This window comes from Notothenia coriiceps, unplaced genomic scaffold (assembly GCF_000735185.1).
Source record: "Notothenia coriiceps isolate Sejong01 unplaced genomic scaffold, NC01 NC01_scaffold00022862, whole genome shotgun sequence".
In the NCBI taxonomy this organism is placed as follows: domain Eukaryota; kingdom Metazoa; phylum Chordata; class Actinopteri; order Perciformes; family Nototheniidae; genus Notothenia; species Notothenia coriiceps.
In genome coordinates, this window is record NW_011355563.1 from 548,519 (window position 1) to 563,482 (window position 14,964).

Below are 14,964 nucleotides of genomic sequence, written 5' to 3' on the forward strand. Positions count from 1 at the left end.
CAATATCATTGGAAATTACATACAGACAAAATGTGGAGATTATCATAAAGATACATTTCTTTGTGCTTGAACACAATATCACAAACACACTGAATCTTTAAAGATTGCCACAGTGTAAAAGTCACTGTGTCAAATATTTGGATAGCATATATGCTCACACACAGTTTTCATGTCAACAAGCCATCAGGATCCAGTCTTAATACTGGTATACTTGATCTTCCATCCCTTGTTCTTCCCACTAGAGTCAGATCTGAACACAACATGCACTTGGTAACTTCCTGTGTCAAACCGACCGGGTGCTGTTGATCCACAAAAGGGTCCATACTCTTGTCCAGTTGTCGAAATCTTGTAAACAAAAAAGGGGGAACATCAGGTAAGAAGATTAATTAAAGGCCTGGACGATTTATGTCCACCCAAACTTAATTATGCAGGAAACGGCATGCTCATGAAGTATATCACCCGAGGAGGACAAGTCTGTAACAAACTGCCTTCACGGGCATGAGGAGGAATACATTGCTCCTTTATCTCCCTGCGTGTCCTGAAGTCACTGAACTAACCTTCAACATATCGTATGGACAAGGGACATCCGAGTGTCCCTCTACGTCAAAGGGCTCCAGGAAGTCCAGGGTTATTCTGTGGCCCTCTGGCAGACTTATGGTGTGATCACACTGACTCATGGGGGGGTAAGGGTTCGGGTAGCCCGGACTGGTCAGAACCCCCGACAGCGAGGTCAACACCTGGCTGAGGCATGGCACTGCAGGGAAGACTCACATTTTCAGGCATGTTTCAGATATTGTGCGCAGTTCTCTCTGTTTGAGCCCTTGTATGTTACTTGGAAATACTGATGAACAGGTGTCATATGTGCAACAACACAGAACTGGCTATGAAAAAGTTATTGTAAGGAAGAAAATAACTCTTCCGCGTCAATCGGGACATTTACTGGCATAATAAATAATGGGATTCATTTAGGTTTGCATTATTGCGCCGGCAAGGGTGCAGATGTTGTTAACAAATTAGTTTTGCAAAGAGGCTGAGTTCCTATAATTCATACAATTAGTACAATCTGTAGGCAGATAATCATTTTTGCCTATTCATTGCATGATTTGTTTTGTCACCCTTTTTCCTGTGGCATAGAATAATAATTTCAGGCACATCAACTGGTAATTGTGATTAATGACATAGAGTCAGTACACTATTGGTGCTGCACACAGGTATCAATTTTTAATGCCATTTGAAGTTTGCTTTCCCTTAGGAATCGACAGTAATTAACCTTGTCTTGCATCAGCTGGCATAGATCAACTACTTTATGCATCAGTGTGCCATTTCAATCTGAAATAAGTTAGAACAGGCCAGTTATGATAAAACGAAATCCAATCTAGAACACTATCAACTTTGTGCCCGACTTTGAATGTCAGAAAATAGTTTTTTGAAGATTTGTTCTGCAGTATTAACATTTTGAAAGACAAATGTTTTTTATCCAAATAATTATCTTTAATAACACTTTACAATACTGTAGACTGATCTAATTTTCCTCTACACTTCAGGGGAAAGTCTGAAATCACCATCATTTTGTAATTATAACACCTCAATACCACAGCAAGAAATTGGGCCAAATTAAAGACTTGGTCATTATTTGATTATATAATCAACAAACGATGTGGAATTCTAGTATGTTAAAGCCGAACATATCAAACAGAAGTCAATGCACACTAATGTAAATTGCTTTACTTCCATCAATATCTGCTGTGTCTGGCAGGGGGGATCTGAGCTGTGTATTTAGCTTGAGAAACCCCATAAAGAGATCAATCTACAGTCAAATGTTATGTGGCAATCCCTGAACACTGAACCGATCTTTACAGCGTTTGACCCTTTGATTGAGCTCAGATGAACAAGCCTCTTGAGCTTTTGGCTATGGCTCTTACCTGTGCAGGATCTTGTGTTGTCATGGAGAAGGTACCCTTGTTTGCAAGTGCAGTAATATCCGCCTATGTAATTGTGGCAAAAATGATCACACACTTTCTCCATATCTATCTTCGATTCACACTCGTTGATATCTGTAGGAGACAAAGAGGTTAACACTTCGCAGTAGATTTGTAGCTTTCAAGTCTCCTTAAAATGTGACTAAAGTCAGGATAGTTTTTTTTAATTGCATTTTTCTGGAGAGTTTGTGTCTGCACAGCAATTTAGGCTGACAATAGATGAGTCCTACAGTATGTGACGTAACTCTAGAAGACACAAATAAAAGGTGCTATAGAAGGTTGTTCACAGTGCAACAGTGTTAATTGCATGACAACAGATATTGTAGATTATATTAATGAACACTTAAATCCGAAAAAGGGAACATAGAGATAAAAACGTTTTGCTCATACGTAAGGATGCAAAGAGAAATAGGAAGTGTATTTCAAACTATGTTATTTAATTGAATTAGCCGATACCTGTATGTCAATTAAATATTCATGTATTTCATTAACAGTGTTTCCTATTGCTTCGTCACTAATGCATTTCTGTTGTTAATCTTTCTTTTTCAATAATTTATGTATAGACATGGGATTATATAATCCTGCTTTTATCTTTAGAAAGAACATTGCACATTGCTTAGTGCAATTACAGCCAATACAAATGTATATACCTTGTGGCTACAAATGTCACTTTTCTGCATCACCTTCTGCGGTGTAAAACGCTTGGAAGCCCGTGAATCGGCCCTCGTTAGAGTAGTCACTCCTAAAGACCAACGACATGAGGCGCCCGGCTGACAGGATGACGGTGTTCCTCGGGCTGCTTTCATAGTTCTTCTCTTCCTCTCCACAGAAACGCAGGGTTTCGTTTCCCTCCGCCAAAACCTGGTTTGATACAGTCAGAGGCTGTTTAAAGATCATGCTACAGAGGAAGAAGAGCTCAGACTTCTTTCTTAAGTAAAATATGCAATGTATGGCAAAGTGTAAGTCTTTATGCAGTGGTGGAAGAAGTACTCAGATCTTGTACTGGAGTAAAAGTAGAAGTACAGAAGTGTAGGAATACTCTGTTACAAGTGAAAGTCCTGCGATCAAAATGTTACTCAAGTAAAAGTAGAAAAGTATTTGCATCAAAATATACTAAAAGTACTAAAAGTAAAAATACTCATTATGCAGATTGGCCTATTTCAGAATAATATATATGATATGTTTAGATTATAGATATAGATACATTAAAGTGTTATCAAAGCTGGTAAAGGTACAGATTATTTTTAATGACTTTGTATATTGCAGGGTGGCTGGTGCATTTACTCCAGGTGTAACTAAAGTCTTATTTAAGTTTCGATTATATTTCACATCATTAAACCAGATCTGCAAAGTAACCAAAGCTATTAAATACATTGAGTAGTATGATTTACCTCTGAATTGTAGTGGATTAGAAGTAAGAAATAGCAAATAATTGAAAAGTAGCTCAACATTTTACTTGAGTAAATCTACTTATAGTTACTTTACACCACTGTCTTTATATGCATTAATAACCCATTTCAGTATGGCATTTATTTGTATCATTTTCAAATTGTAAAATAACATTACATACTGCTGCTGGATTTCTTAACAGAAAAGAATAAATTATAATGTATTAACCATTTTTTTTATACATTAATAATTAATAATATTAATATTCTTAACTAGAATAAAAAGTCAAATGTTGGCTTCCAAAAGGTAGTGATATAGAAGTATAAAGCAAGTACCACAAAATAGAAGTAATAATACTTCTACTTAGGTGCAGTACTTGAGTAAATGTACTTTATTACATTCCACCAATGGCTAACCAGTGCAGATAATGGGAGTTGTAGTTTCAGCAGTGTAATACCTGGACGTAGTCATATTCACACTGGTGTGAGGGCTCCATGCTGAAGTGGCTGAAGTAGAGTTTGACCCTGTGGCCCTCTGGGACAGAGATGTTCCATGTTATGAGCTGGTTGTCAGGGTATGGCTGGGGGAAGTGGGGGGAGGTGAAGCTGCCATATAACCCTGTCATTTCCACACTCAGTGAGACATGGAAGAGGGAAAATAGGACAAATACACAGCCCCCACTGGGCAAAACTAGGTGTGATGGCAGCAGGTTTAGGGAATATTTAGCACAAATAAATGTTAACTGACACTCACCTGGTCATGTTGGCTTCACAGTCCCCAGATATTTTGCAGGTTTTGGAGAAGTTCAGCCTCAGTGATCCGAGGGTAAATGAACCCAAGCTGTCCTGGCAGGCCGACATGTAAGTAAACAAAGTGAGACAGGCACATGATCATCTTGTCATCTTTCCCCACCCCCCTTTAGGCACAGAAATCTATCAAATCCATTAATGCCAGAAAAACCTACATCTATTATATCCTCTTAAACTATTTTTCTTATTGATTTATCACTTACCACAATTTATTTCAAGTGAATTGCCTTCAGCAAAAACAGTAAGGAAGACTGAAAGCACTTCAAAAATAACGCACTATTTGGAAAACCTTTCTGTAGTGTTCGTCACCTTTCATTGATAATATCTGTAGAATTTGCTACCTGTATCACACCTAAGCGCCCTGTAAAACCTGTTTACACAGTGATGCTGATCAGATCAGACTCATGTTGCTAATTATATCAGACCTTGCTCTCATGGTTGCTGAGCAGTAAAGCTGTTAAATAAAAGCCTCGGGAAAATGTGGCTGATTCCAACCTTTCTCTTCTACCTTTTACTGTGACGAGCAAGGTCACCGAGGTCAGCTGGCCAGTTGCTTCTTATTGTCCAAAGATCACTTTTTCTTTTTTTAAATAACCTTTTAAACTCTTTGCCTGCATTGTTTTTATTTGTTTTAATTAACAAAAATCTATGCCTTATTAAAGAAAACGTTTATGTATTTAATAACTTTAATAATTAAAATTACATTTAGTTCTCCTGACAGATATGAATGAAACCCATCAACATAAGCCAGCTCTATATTTAATAAGAAAATGAAAACATTTGAACACAAAAATTAAGAAGGCCTAGCGAAGCAGAGTTCCTCATCGCTAGGTTTGGACAAGAGAGAGCCAGGTCGGGCAACACAAGATGAACTTTGACTCATCGTGTGGTTGGCGCTTCGTCCCCTGGCGAACACACACTCCCTGGGAAGTGTATGTGAATGGGTAAATGAAAGGCAATTGTAAAGCACTTTGTCTGTAAAGGCAGAAAAGCCCAGAGTGGAGTGCTATCCATTTACCATAATTACTATTACAAGGACAGAAGCCCACTGTTTAACAACATTTTTCCAGTCAATGACACCAGACTGCGTCATGATTTTCTTTTAATTTCAGCTAAATTATGATTTGTAAAGGTTTTAATAAGGAGGGAATTGCAGTGTATTTATTCTGTCCGTTTCGATCGAATATGTATAGTGGTGTTTAGAAGTGATGGGGCGACCAACACCCATTTCCCTAACGCTAAAGCACTAATAGCTATTATTTGAAGTAAATTACAATAATTATCGACCTAAACATCAATGGGTTTTTTCTCTTTGCAGATGACCTTTCTTTTCACCTGATTGTTCGCTGGTGGGATGTTGACTGTTGAGCCATTGTGGAGTCTGTACTGATTGCAGATGTTCTCCTCTTATATATCATCCAGCTGCCACTCAGCCATTGATGCCAGAGCTGAAATCATACCCTCTGACAATACAAAAAGAAATCATGGACAAAATATGTATTTGTAATAGAAAAACTGTTCATAATAATAACAATTGTAATGCTCATTCAGAAACAGGGTCTACTTTTTTTTGTTGCTGGAAGTAAACATTAATTAAAAACCCTACGCTGTTCGCAGATTACTCTGTTTGATATTTAACGTGAAATAGATAAATACCCTAGGATTTTATAACATGCTTACCCTTGAAGGAGCTGCATCTTACCTCAAACACTATAAACCTCTTGATATTTTCTTGCTTTAAACATATCCCACCAAGTTTTAAAGTTTGGTACAGAGAGATCTTCTCTAATCTCCCTCATGAAAGAATATGTGCTGTTTTAAAAATCGAATTACAGACTGTTCTAACCTCTTGGTCATCTTTTTAAAGTTGATTGACCTCCACCATAGTCTGGATTACTTATTCTGCAAATACTTGAACTCCTAGCGTGATGTTGAACGCTGATTTGAAGGATTTAATGTGCCCTCTCTGTACCCTCCAAAGAGTGGCACAGGCTTAAGTTTTACTGGTCACTCCTGAGGTGGCTGTCAGAGAAATGTGGGCCCATGTAACCGCCTACAAAGCTGTGTATGTATGTATGTATGTATGTATGTATGTATGTATGTATGTATGTATGTATGTATGTATGTATGTATGTATGTATGTATTGTGCTAGTCCCTCAATGAAAGTCTCACCTGGTCCAACCGGGTGAAACATGTTGCTTTGCTGGAGATGCCTAACTTTTGTTTAAGAAACCTTAGGTGATCGATTGACCTATTAAACAACGCAGTTTAATAATCGTTCTCTTCATCTCGTTATTGCTCCAAGTCATCTCTCTCACTGGTCATTGTCGAATAGCATGCTCATAATGAAAATTCTCATGGCATAGAGAATCATTTTGTGTTCCTTGATGGGATCCCAGTGATGCAGCACTGTCCAGCTTGAATGCTGGCTGATGAAAAGTGTTCTCATCATCTGATTCACAAGCTTAATGAGGGGGAGTGTGTTATCCTTTATGTTTAAAACATCTGCATTTCCAGCATTTTACACATGTACAGTTCTGAATCATCGATGGCCCCTACATTCAGTTTCCCAATCAAAAAAATTGCCTCCTAAAGACAATTTTGCAAAACCTTTCTGTTTAACAAAAACATGGTTAGTCATAAAATAACTCAAACATGCACATAAAACAAATGTGAACAAATTCCCTGAGGGGCAGTGTTTAAGGTCTCCCTTTGTTAGGGGTATGGGCTACTTCTAAATGTCATGCAGCGATTGGCACTGAAATGCTAAATCTCTAGTAATTAGAAGCTGCAAGAAGCAGATCATTCAAAATGTACTTCTTGTTTGCTGTATTGACTGAACACAAAAGATGTGTTGAGTGGGTTATCTGCAGTGCAGTCATTAAGAGGAAAAAAGGAAACCTAAACATCTGAAAATGCTTACAGCTGCTAATAACAGCACCTTTTCCATTGCTTGCTTTTTGTAGCTGCCCTGCTTTATAACCTTCTTCACACCCTAAAGTCATTGCTTTCACACCCTAAGGTCATACCTTTCACAAGCTTATAGGTCATTCTATAAGGTGTGACAAACCTTTCATTTTACTGTTGATGGCTGTGGACTGGAGGCAGAATTCAATAATACAGGCGATAATGAACGGGAGAAGAGGAGCACATCAATACAAAAATACAAGGAATCAAACATAAGAATAGAGAAATGCAATTGTAAACTCTGTGCATTTAAATTCTTAGTTCTGAATTTGAACCGGTGTCTTTTGGGGCCGACAGACTAAGTGGAGCTGAACAATAAACATTTAATAAATTGCAACTAGGTGTGCACTAAAAAAAAAGAGATGGATGTAATGCACCAAACCACATTTCTATTCATTCAAAATGTCCAGGTTTAACGTTTTCACCTGCTTTCCATCCAAAATGAATAACATTGTGTGTGGTGGATGTACACTTTAAACAAGTTTGTTAGGCTGCTAAGATTTTTTGCAGAACTGGAATACATTCAAGATATTGAACTGCAGTGTGTTTGTTATGTGTGTTGATTAGATACAACATATTAACACATTTTTTAAATAACCATACGTCTGCATTTGAATCTGAAGGTGAGGAGCTGTGTCCTGTGTTAAGTGGTGAGTATATATGTAAATTAAATCAAGCAACTCTGAATGCCCTCCTCAATGCAAACAACAAACAAACATTATAAAGGCTTCAGGGTCTAATGAATACTGGGACTAGCTTTGTACATGTGCACCATGAACAAAGCACATTTGCAATACTTAACTTAATGGTGTGTTTCTGCATGTACCATAGATAATATCTCCACACACGGAGCTGAGCTGGCACTCAAAATGTGTGGAGACACAAGTCGCAGGTTGTTTTGATTTCAGCATGATCAAATCTTGAATTTCCATGAGGCACACACTGTCCTCACAGCGCTGCGTCACCTGCTTGCTGTACCATGCCTTAATGAAGTACTTCCTTATATGAAGTCAGTCAGTCATTAAATAAAGAATAGGCCACCTGACATACATTGAAAAGAGGAGAGGACTGTGGCTGTTTGTATCTGGTGAGTCAACACCGTCACCATGCCAGCCTCATCCTCTTTTTCTTATACCTTGCTGCAATCACTGTATTCTCAAGCACTAACTGCAAACTGTAATTAAGGACTTGAGTAAATGGGGATGTGTCATTTCAGCAGAACACAGAGGAACAATATAGAGTTAATCCACTGTAATTTGCTTTTCTACTGTAGTCCATACAATAGGGTTTTTCTTTAACAGCAAACCTGCTGCAAAAAAAGAGAGTTTAGAAGCAGTGCTGCCCAATATCTAAGAATCAAATACTTACACTGATTTAAAAATGTCTGAACTTTAAATGCCTAAATGTTAAATGTTGCTGGCAGAAACATCCACATTGAATTCACAGAACAAGAACAAATATGTTTGAATGTCGCTGCCACTCCGGGAACTCACTCTGTCAGTGCCTCGAGGCCAGATGTTCATGAGCTAAAGAAACAGAATTGATTGAATGCCGTCAATATAGCCTATATTAAAAAATGTCTTTGTTCTCTGGGGAGCAGCGGGTTCCTGTTAAATGTTTCCATTAACACTGCCATTGTTCTCGCTTATTGTGCGTGGGCACAGAGAATACATTAAGTGGCACAAAAACAAAAATACACCTGGAAATGACTCAAAGCAATTTCTTGCTAAAGACTCATTTCAATCCCCTGCATGTTCTGAGCACATGGAGCTTTCTTCAAGGCTGCTTTCAGAGAAAATGACATAGTAAAAATGGTGCTCGCAAATAAAGGCAGAGAATAAATGTTACTGGTGCTGCACTGTAATCTTTGTGGGCGTAATCAATGTTAAAAGAGATACCCATGGGGGGAAATCTGCCCAAATCATCGGACAAAACACAATTTAATTTGAAAAACATGAGGGTTTTAGTCAAGGCAGATCCGTTTTATTTAAAAAGCAAGCTTCATACAGAAGGTAGCTTCAAGTGGCTGAACAGAGACCCAGTTAAATAAAAATTGCATGACAAATATAAAAGATTGATAAATCCAGGCAAAGGTTGTTAGGCTTGAAAACATTTGTTGTTATTTTCATTTTTCTAAAAATACCAAATCATGTGTTTTCTTTACTGATGGAGCATACTGGTTCATTCTGCAAAAGTCAATAGAATGTTTTGGTAAAAACCACAAATGTTGTTTTTTAAGTAAATGTAGTTTATTAATTTAAAGGTTAATGAAAGTCTTATCCCATTTCACAGACAAACTGTCCTAATCAACCTGACTTTATAAATAACAATCAGATCAAAACATGTTATTTAAAGTTGAAAGATAGCCTTTAACTTTTGAGTAGTTTACAAATCCACTGAAATATGTCAACAAGTTTTGTATTGTTTCACTTCAGGATGATTGCAGTGACAGAGCCGTTGGGCAAAGTGTCCCAGATGCTAGACCCACATGTTCAGAGTGTAATTTATTGCTCTAGAATCCCCAGATGCTAATGATAAAGAACGGCTCCTGATGAATTGATGTTGAGTCTTTTTGTGCTGGATTTCATCCCTGACATCAGGCCTATTACTCTTTCGATTTGGCCCAGCGTGGTTCTTTTTCACGGATAACAAATGCGGCCATTTCCTTGCTAATGCAAACAGGCACAGGATTTAGCAATTCAGTGGACTGCCATAAGGCGGTAAAGCATTCAGTGACGTTGGAGCGAACAGGCAATGATGAGAAATGGCACACAGGTGCTGCTTCTGCCCCTGAATCCTTTACTTCATTATGGTGCCTCGGCTCGGTGCCACCACGCTTTTTCCTTCATTAGGTTTTAAACAGCTCCCTTTCACGAAAACAAGGAATTAAAATGGAAAGTTAGGAGATCATTTGTAACTTGATTATCCAAAACAACTTTCACCGAAAATGCCTCTAAGATAACTATTAAGTTAAAATCAGCAGTGAAAATGTATTTTAATAACATAATACATCCACTCATTGTGAACATACACATGCTACTGATGTAAAACGTTATAATAGTGCTGACAGGCCATGACTCAATAAATCCAGTAGGGATATTAATGGGGGGTTTCTTCTTGTATAATTGATTAAACATTTTCAGGTCTGTTAGGCTTGAGAAAAATGATGGTCAGCCTGATCATTAAACATGGATTTCCGATATGAGTAATGGCACGACTCTCTCCTCTGCAGCAGCGGGGACTTCACATGCTACTTATAAACGAAAACCATCACTGTCACCCGTAATGCTGTGGTAACATTTAGGATCTTTGTGTGTGTGTGTGTGTGTGTGTGTGTGTGTGTGTGTGTGTGTGTGTGTGTGTGTGTGTGTGTGTGTGTGTGTGTGTGTGTGTGTGTGTGTGTGTTTCTCTGCATTGTGGCAATTTGACAAATCTGTTTTTGTTGTTGTTAAAGCAACTGCAATCAGGTGTAATGCCATCCCACAAGAGCCCAATTGTACCAAAAATAGTCTTAAGCAGCACTACATACTGGGGAAAATAGCATTACTTGAGCTCCTCATCTGCTGCTGTGGCAACAAATCTATTACAGGTGCAAAGGCTTAGCAAAAGAAGGAAGATCACAGGATTGTTACCCCTATGATTAGGGACCCATATTGTACACATCATACAGAATGCTGGAGTATTTAATCAATACAGCCGATATCATCTTGTAGCTCTTTGAATCCCTCTCTGAAATCCTTTTCCTTTAATTACACTATCAAGACAAGTGGCTTGTGGTCATGAGTCTGGCGCTAAGTGCTAAAGAACTGCCACAGTAACTCCGACCGCTATATCGCAATGGATACCTGGATAGAAGTTTGTATTTTCAAACCACTTCCTTCAATACTTTCTATGACTCTGTGGTGGCATCAGCCATCTCCTATGGATTGGTCTGCTGGGGCTGCAGCATCTCGGCTGCTGACAAGAAGAGACTGAACAGAGTAGTTTAGAAGGCCATCTCTGTCCTGGGAGTCCTTAGGACACTGTGGAGGTGGTGGGAGATAGGAGAATGACAGCCAAGCTGTCCTCCCTGCTGGACAACGTGTGCCCCTCCCCAGGCCCGGACTGGCCATCGGGAGGACCGGGAGGTTTCCCGATGGCCTGGCCTGTTAATAAACCCCGAGCCTGTTTTTCAGGTTTCAGGTTCGAAAATGACATTCCCAGAACAAATGACCATATCTTCCCTTCTAAAAGGGTTAAATTAATAATCTTTTTTCTCAAAGTAATGATAAACCTGTCATTTGGATGTAAAAAAGTCAGATTCAATATAGATGTTTTTTATTTTAAATAAAATTCAGATTGAACATGGTAAAAAAATGTAAATTATAGTGTCCGTCCAAAAGATATTTTGTACTTATAGTGAAAACTAACCTTGGATGATGGGTTCGTAGACTAAAAGCTTTAGGAATCCAAAGTACAACATATAATAAGCACCCTGTATCAAGATTGATGCAAAACAAGTTATATTTGACCTTTTTTAGAGAGATTTAGCAAAAATAAAAACCCTCTTCTTGGGGCATTTGGGTGGAATGTTTCCATATTCTCTTTTGGCCCCCCTTTTGATGCGATTTTGGACATTGAAACATCTCTTTGCTAATAACCGTTCAGGAAGCCAATGGAATCGAGGGAACTTCCCACATAGTTCATTATTTGGGTCATGTGTGTGTGTTTTAGGACTGCGCATAGCCCAGACCGGAAGCAGCAGGCCACTCTTGGGTGGCTACCGATTAGCAAGCTAACTTTTGCCCCTCCGATTTTTACATAAAATGAATATGGATTATAAATAAAACAAATATTGCCGTAACCTTTATCAACCTATGGGAATTAACCGTTCAGCCGCCGTTTTTTCCTCGTTTTAATGCCATTGAATACGTCTTTTGCATCAGATTAACAGCCTACGGTGAGACGATCTCCTAAAGCTACGTAAAGGTACGGTGTTGTGAGATGTCTGTCTTTGCTTCCCTGGTCGCCAAGCCTCGGATCACCATTTGGAATGATACTCATCATTACCTAAATAATCTGTGCGAACCTCAGCTTAATCGGATTTCTTGCTATGTGCAGCCTACGATAAGTATTAAGGGGTACTTTTATTTGGAGTTCTGTGCCCCAATGTCCGGTTAGCATTTTTGCTAAGGGCTCCGTCATTTAGATGCCTTCTTATGATACTTGTGTTTTGTTTGCGTAAAAATGGTTTACCTATCGTCAGTTAGCTGAGATTATTTCCGTTAAATCTAGGTATAAGACACCCATTAATAGGTTCTTTGACAAGTATGTAAAGAACTCCCCTGAGACACAGTGTCGCTTGGAAAAAACCAGGCGTCCCCGCCCGGCGGGGACCTTGGGTCTTAACAGGTTTAAGTGGCCTGCTGGCCTAGAATCTTTTTTTTTATGTCTATGTATTGTGAACGCAACGCTGGCGCCCAAATGTGGGTCTGACTCTGCCTCACAGAGGGCTGACTGGCTGATCTACATGATGTGGACCTGCCCCGACACTTCATACAGATCATACACTAATGGCCCTCGATTGGCTCTCTGTGTGCTCATCTAAGCTCGGCGGAGGGTGTGTATGTGTGGCGCGAGCGAGAGAGAAAGCGCGCGCACCGGTTACGTCAATTGTTGTGTTAGCATCTGGTTGCTAATCTAGCTGCCGCTAACGATTATAATGACAAGACGAGCTGTCAACAAGGGCTGGAGGAGAGTCCTCTCCTGTCAGAGCTGAGAGAACTGATAACTTATCAGCTCAGGTGACTGGTAAAAGGACTCATTGGAGTGTTTAGATTTAAGTTTTAGGTTAACTCAGTCTAATTTCTCAAGGTGGGTCACAAACGGTTTTCGGTCACCATTTATTAACGACACAATATTTCCATTTTGAAGGGAGTGATTAGTAAAATATGCACATTGAAAATAAAGTAAATAAATGTCTAACTTAGGCGAAAAAGGTAAGAGAAACTTTAAAAACTTGTTGGGAGAAGCTAAAACTAGTCTTGCTGCTGGCCCCTCAAAGAGCGAGGCAGGGGGGAGAGGGGGCGACGGTGAGCTGCGTTCAGGGAGCCCAGACACACTCACAACTATAAATGAACCAAAAACAAATAAATAAACAAGTTTCAATGTTTTTTCATATTGGATATGGTATGTTATTGGTTATGGCCATGTTCTTATGATTTTATGATTATTTAAATGTATACAGTTCTGTTTCATATGGGTTTAGTCTCTCTTTATTTCCCCCTCAAAATGCACCAGATTGATGCATTTAAGTCCAACATTTAAAAAAAAATCTTACCGGGGGAGCATGCCCTCGGACCCCCCTAGAGGATTTGAGGTCCACCTCCATTTAAAATATGTTCACATGGATAGGTTCCTAAATAGATTTGCACTTTTTTTTAAATAGTAACCCATGTCCATATGTTGTATCAAATTGTATCAGTGTCCTTTGCTGTGAAGCGCTTCGAGATTTGCAGATGAGAAGCGCTATATAAATTACATTTATTATTGTTATTATGTTTATTCTGGGGTAGTAGATTTCAAGTTTAGGGCTATCACTATGGGTAGCAACGCTGTAAATATTGACAAATAAATCCAGGAAAATGGCACAAAAGAAAACTGCGTAGTGGCCTGGCTGGGTTGGTATTAATTCCCGGCCTGACTTATTGTCCCAGTCCGGCCCTGCCACCCCCCCACCCCCTCCAGGACACCCTGTCCGCACTGTGCAGCTCCTTCAGCGACAGGATTCTTCACCAGTGGTGTCTCCAAAGATAGATACCCCAGGTCCTTCCTTCTTTCAGCCGTCAAGCTGTATAACCACCATGGCCCCTGGTAGACGCCCACACATATAACAACAAAGACTAGACTATAACACCCCTGTTGTGCCATACTACTTATGTGCAAATATATAAACTGTAAATAACTGTGTAATACACTGTATACTCCAGTCCAGTGGCGTAACAAGGTTGTGATTGGCCCCGGTGCAAATATTGGCAGCCACGGCCACGGATACAGCTTCACTTGTGGAGCTCGATGGCAATGATGGTGGTGAGGCAGGTGAGCTATCATTAGCCTCCGGCTCCGGCTGCCGCTGCACGTCAACATTGCTAACGCTAGTGATCGATTTCGAGGACGATGTATGATAAAAAAAACTGTCTCATTTTGTCAGTTTAGCTGTTATATCTCACAGGCTCCGCCCTCTACTGGACTCTATGGGTACTACCCCTTGACCTTACTATGCACTAGTTCACTTACTGAGATATCGTTAAACGTAGCCGGCCCCTCGGGGCGGGCCTACCTGAGTGCGCAAGCCCACCCTATATAACGCGGCCTCGCTTCCTGACTGTCATCCTTTTCTCTTCAGCGAGCAGGATAAACAACTAAGAGAAGCGGAAGAAGAGTAAAAGGAAGAATAAAATAATGAACACACCAATCCTAGAGCACTGACCCTGTCTTACGTGCACCGGCCTAATTGCAGGTGCCGATCCCCACCGCCTTTGTTTCGAGTGCTTGGGGCCTGAACAAGCCGGGGACGGCCTGACCCAGTCTGACCCAGTCTGACCCAGTCTCCCTCCTGTAATGCCTGCCGGATGCTACCACAACTTCGCCGCCGGCACCGCATGGAGCATTTCAGGCCTACTACGAGGAAACGGAGGACCACGTGTGGACCTCGAGGTGGTGGAGATGGAGGAACAGGATGGGGCTGGGGTGGTGTCCGTTTTTGCATATGCCCATGGCCGGCCCCGGTTCGTTGCACCGGCTGCACCAGCGATAGTTACGCCACTGCTGGTATACTCCC

General features: G+C 40.0%; 1 protein-coding gene across 1 annotated transcript; it reads right to left on the reverse strand.

The window, feature by feature from the left end:
- Nucleotides 1–183: 183 nt before the first annotated feature.
- Nucleotides 184–3,993, reverse strand: masp2 (MBL associated serine protease 2). The gene is made up of 5 exons (XM_010781202.1): nucleotides 3,826–3,993; nucleotides 2,663–2,840; nucleotides 1,923–2,054; nucleotides 558–754; nucleotides 184–345 (listed from the first exon to the last, which is right to left on the reverse strand). Exons 1-5 carry the CDS (start codon nucleotides 3,991–3,993, stop codon nucleotides 184–186), a joined length of 837 nt encoding a protein of 278 aa, XP_010779504.1.
- Nucleotides 3,994–14,964: the final 10,971 nt, after the last annotated feature.

Coding starts and splice junctions, on each gene's coding strand:
- masp2 (XM_010781202.1), bottom strand. CDS start 3,993: ATGACAGGGTTATATGGCAGCTTCACCTCCCCCCACTTCCCCCAGCCA. Junction 2,055..2,662: donor AGCGTTTTACACCGCAGAAG/GTGATGCAGAAA, acceptor TGTCTCCTACAG/ATATCAACGAGTGTGAATCG. Junction 346..557: donor GTCCATACGATATGTTGAAG/GTTAGTTCAGTG, acceptor TTTGTTTACAAG/ATTTCGACAACTGGACAAGA.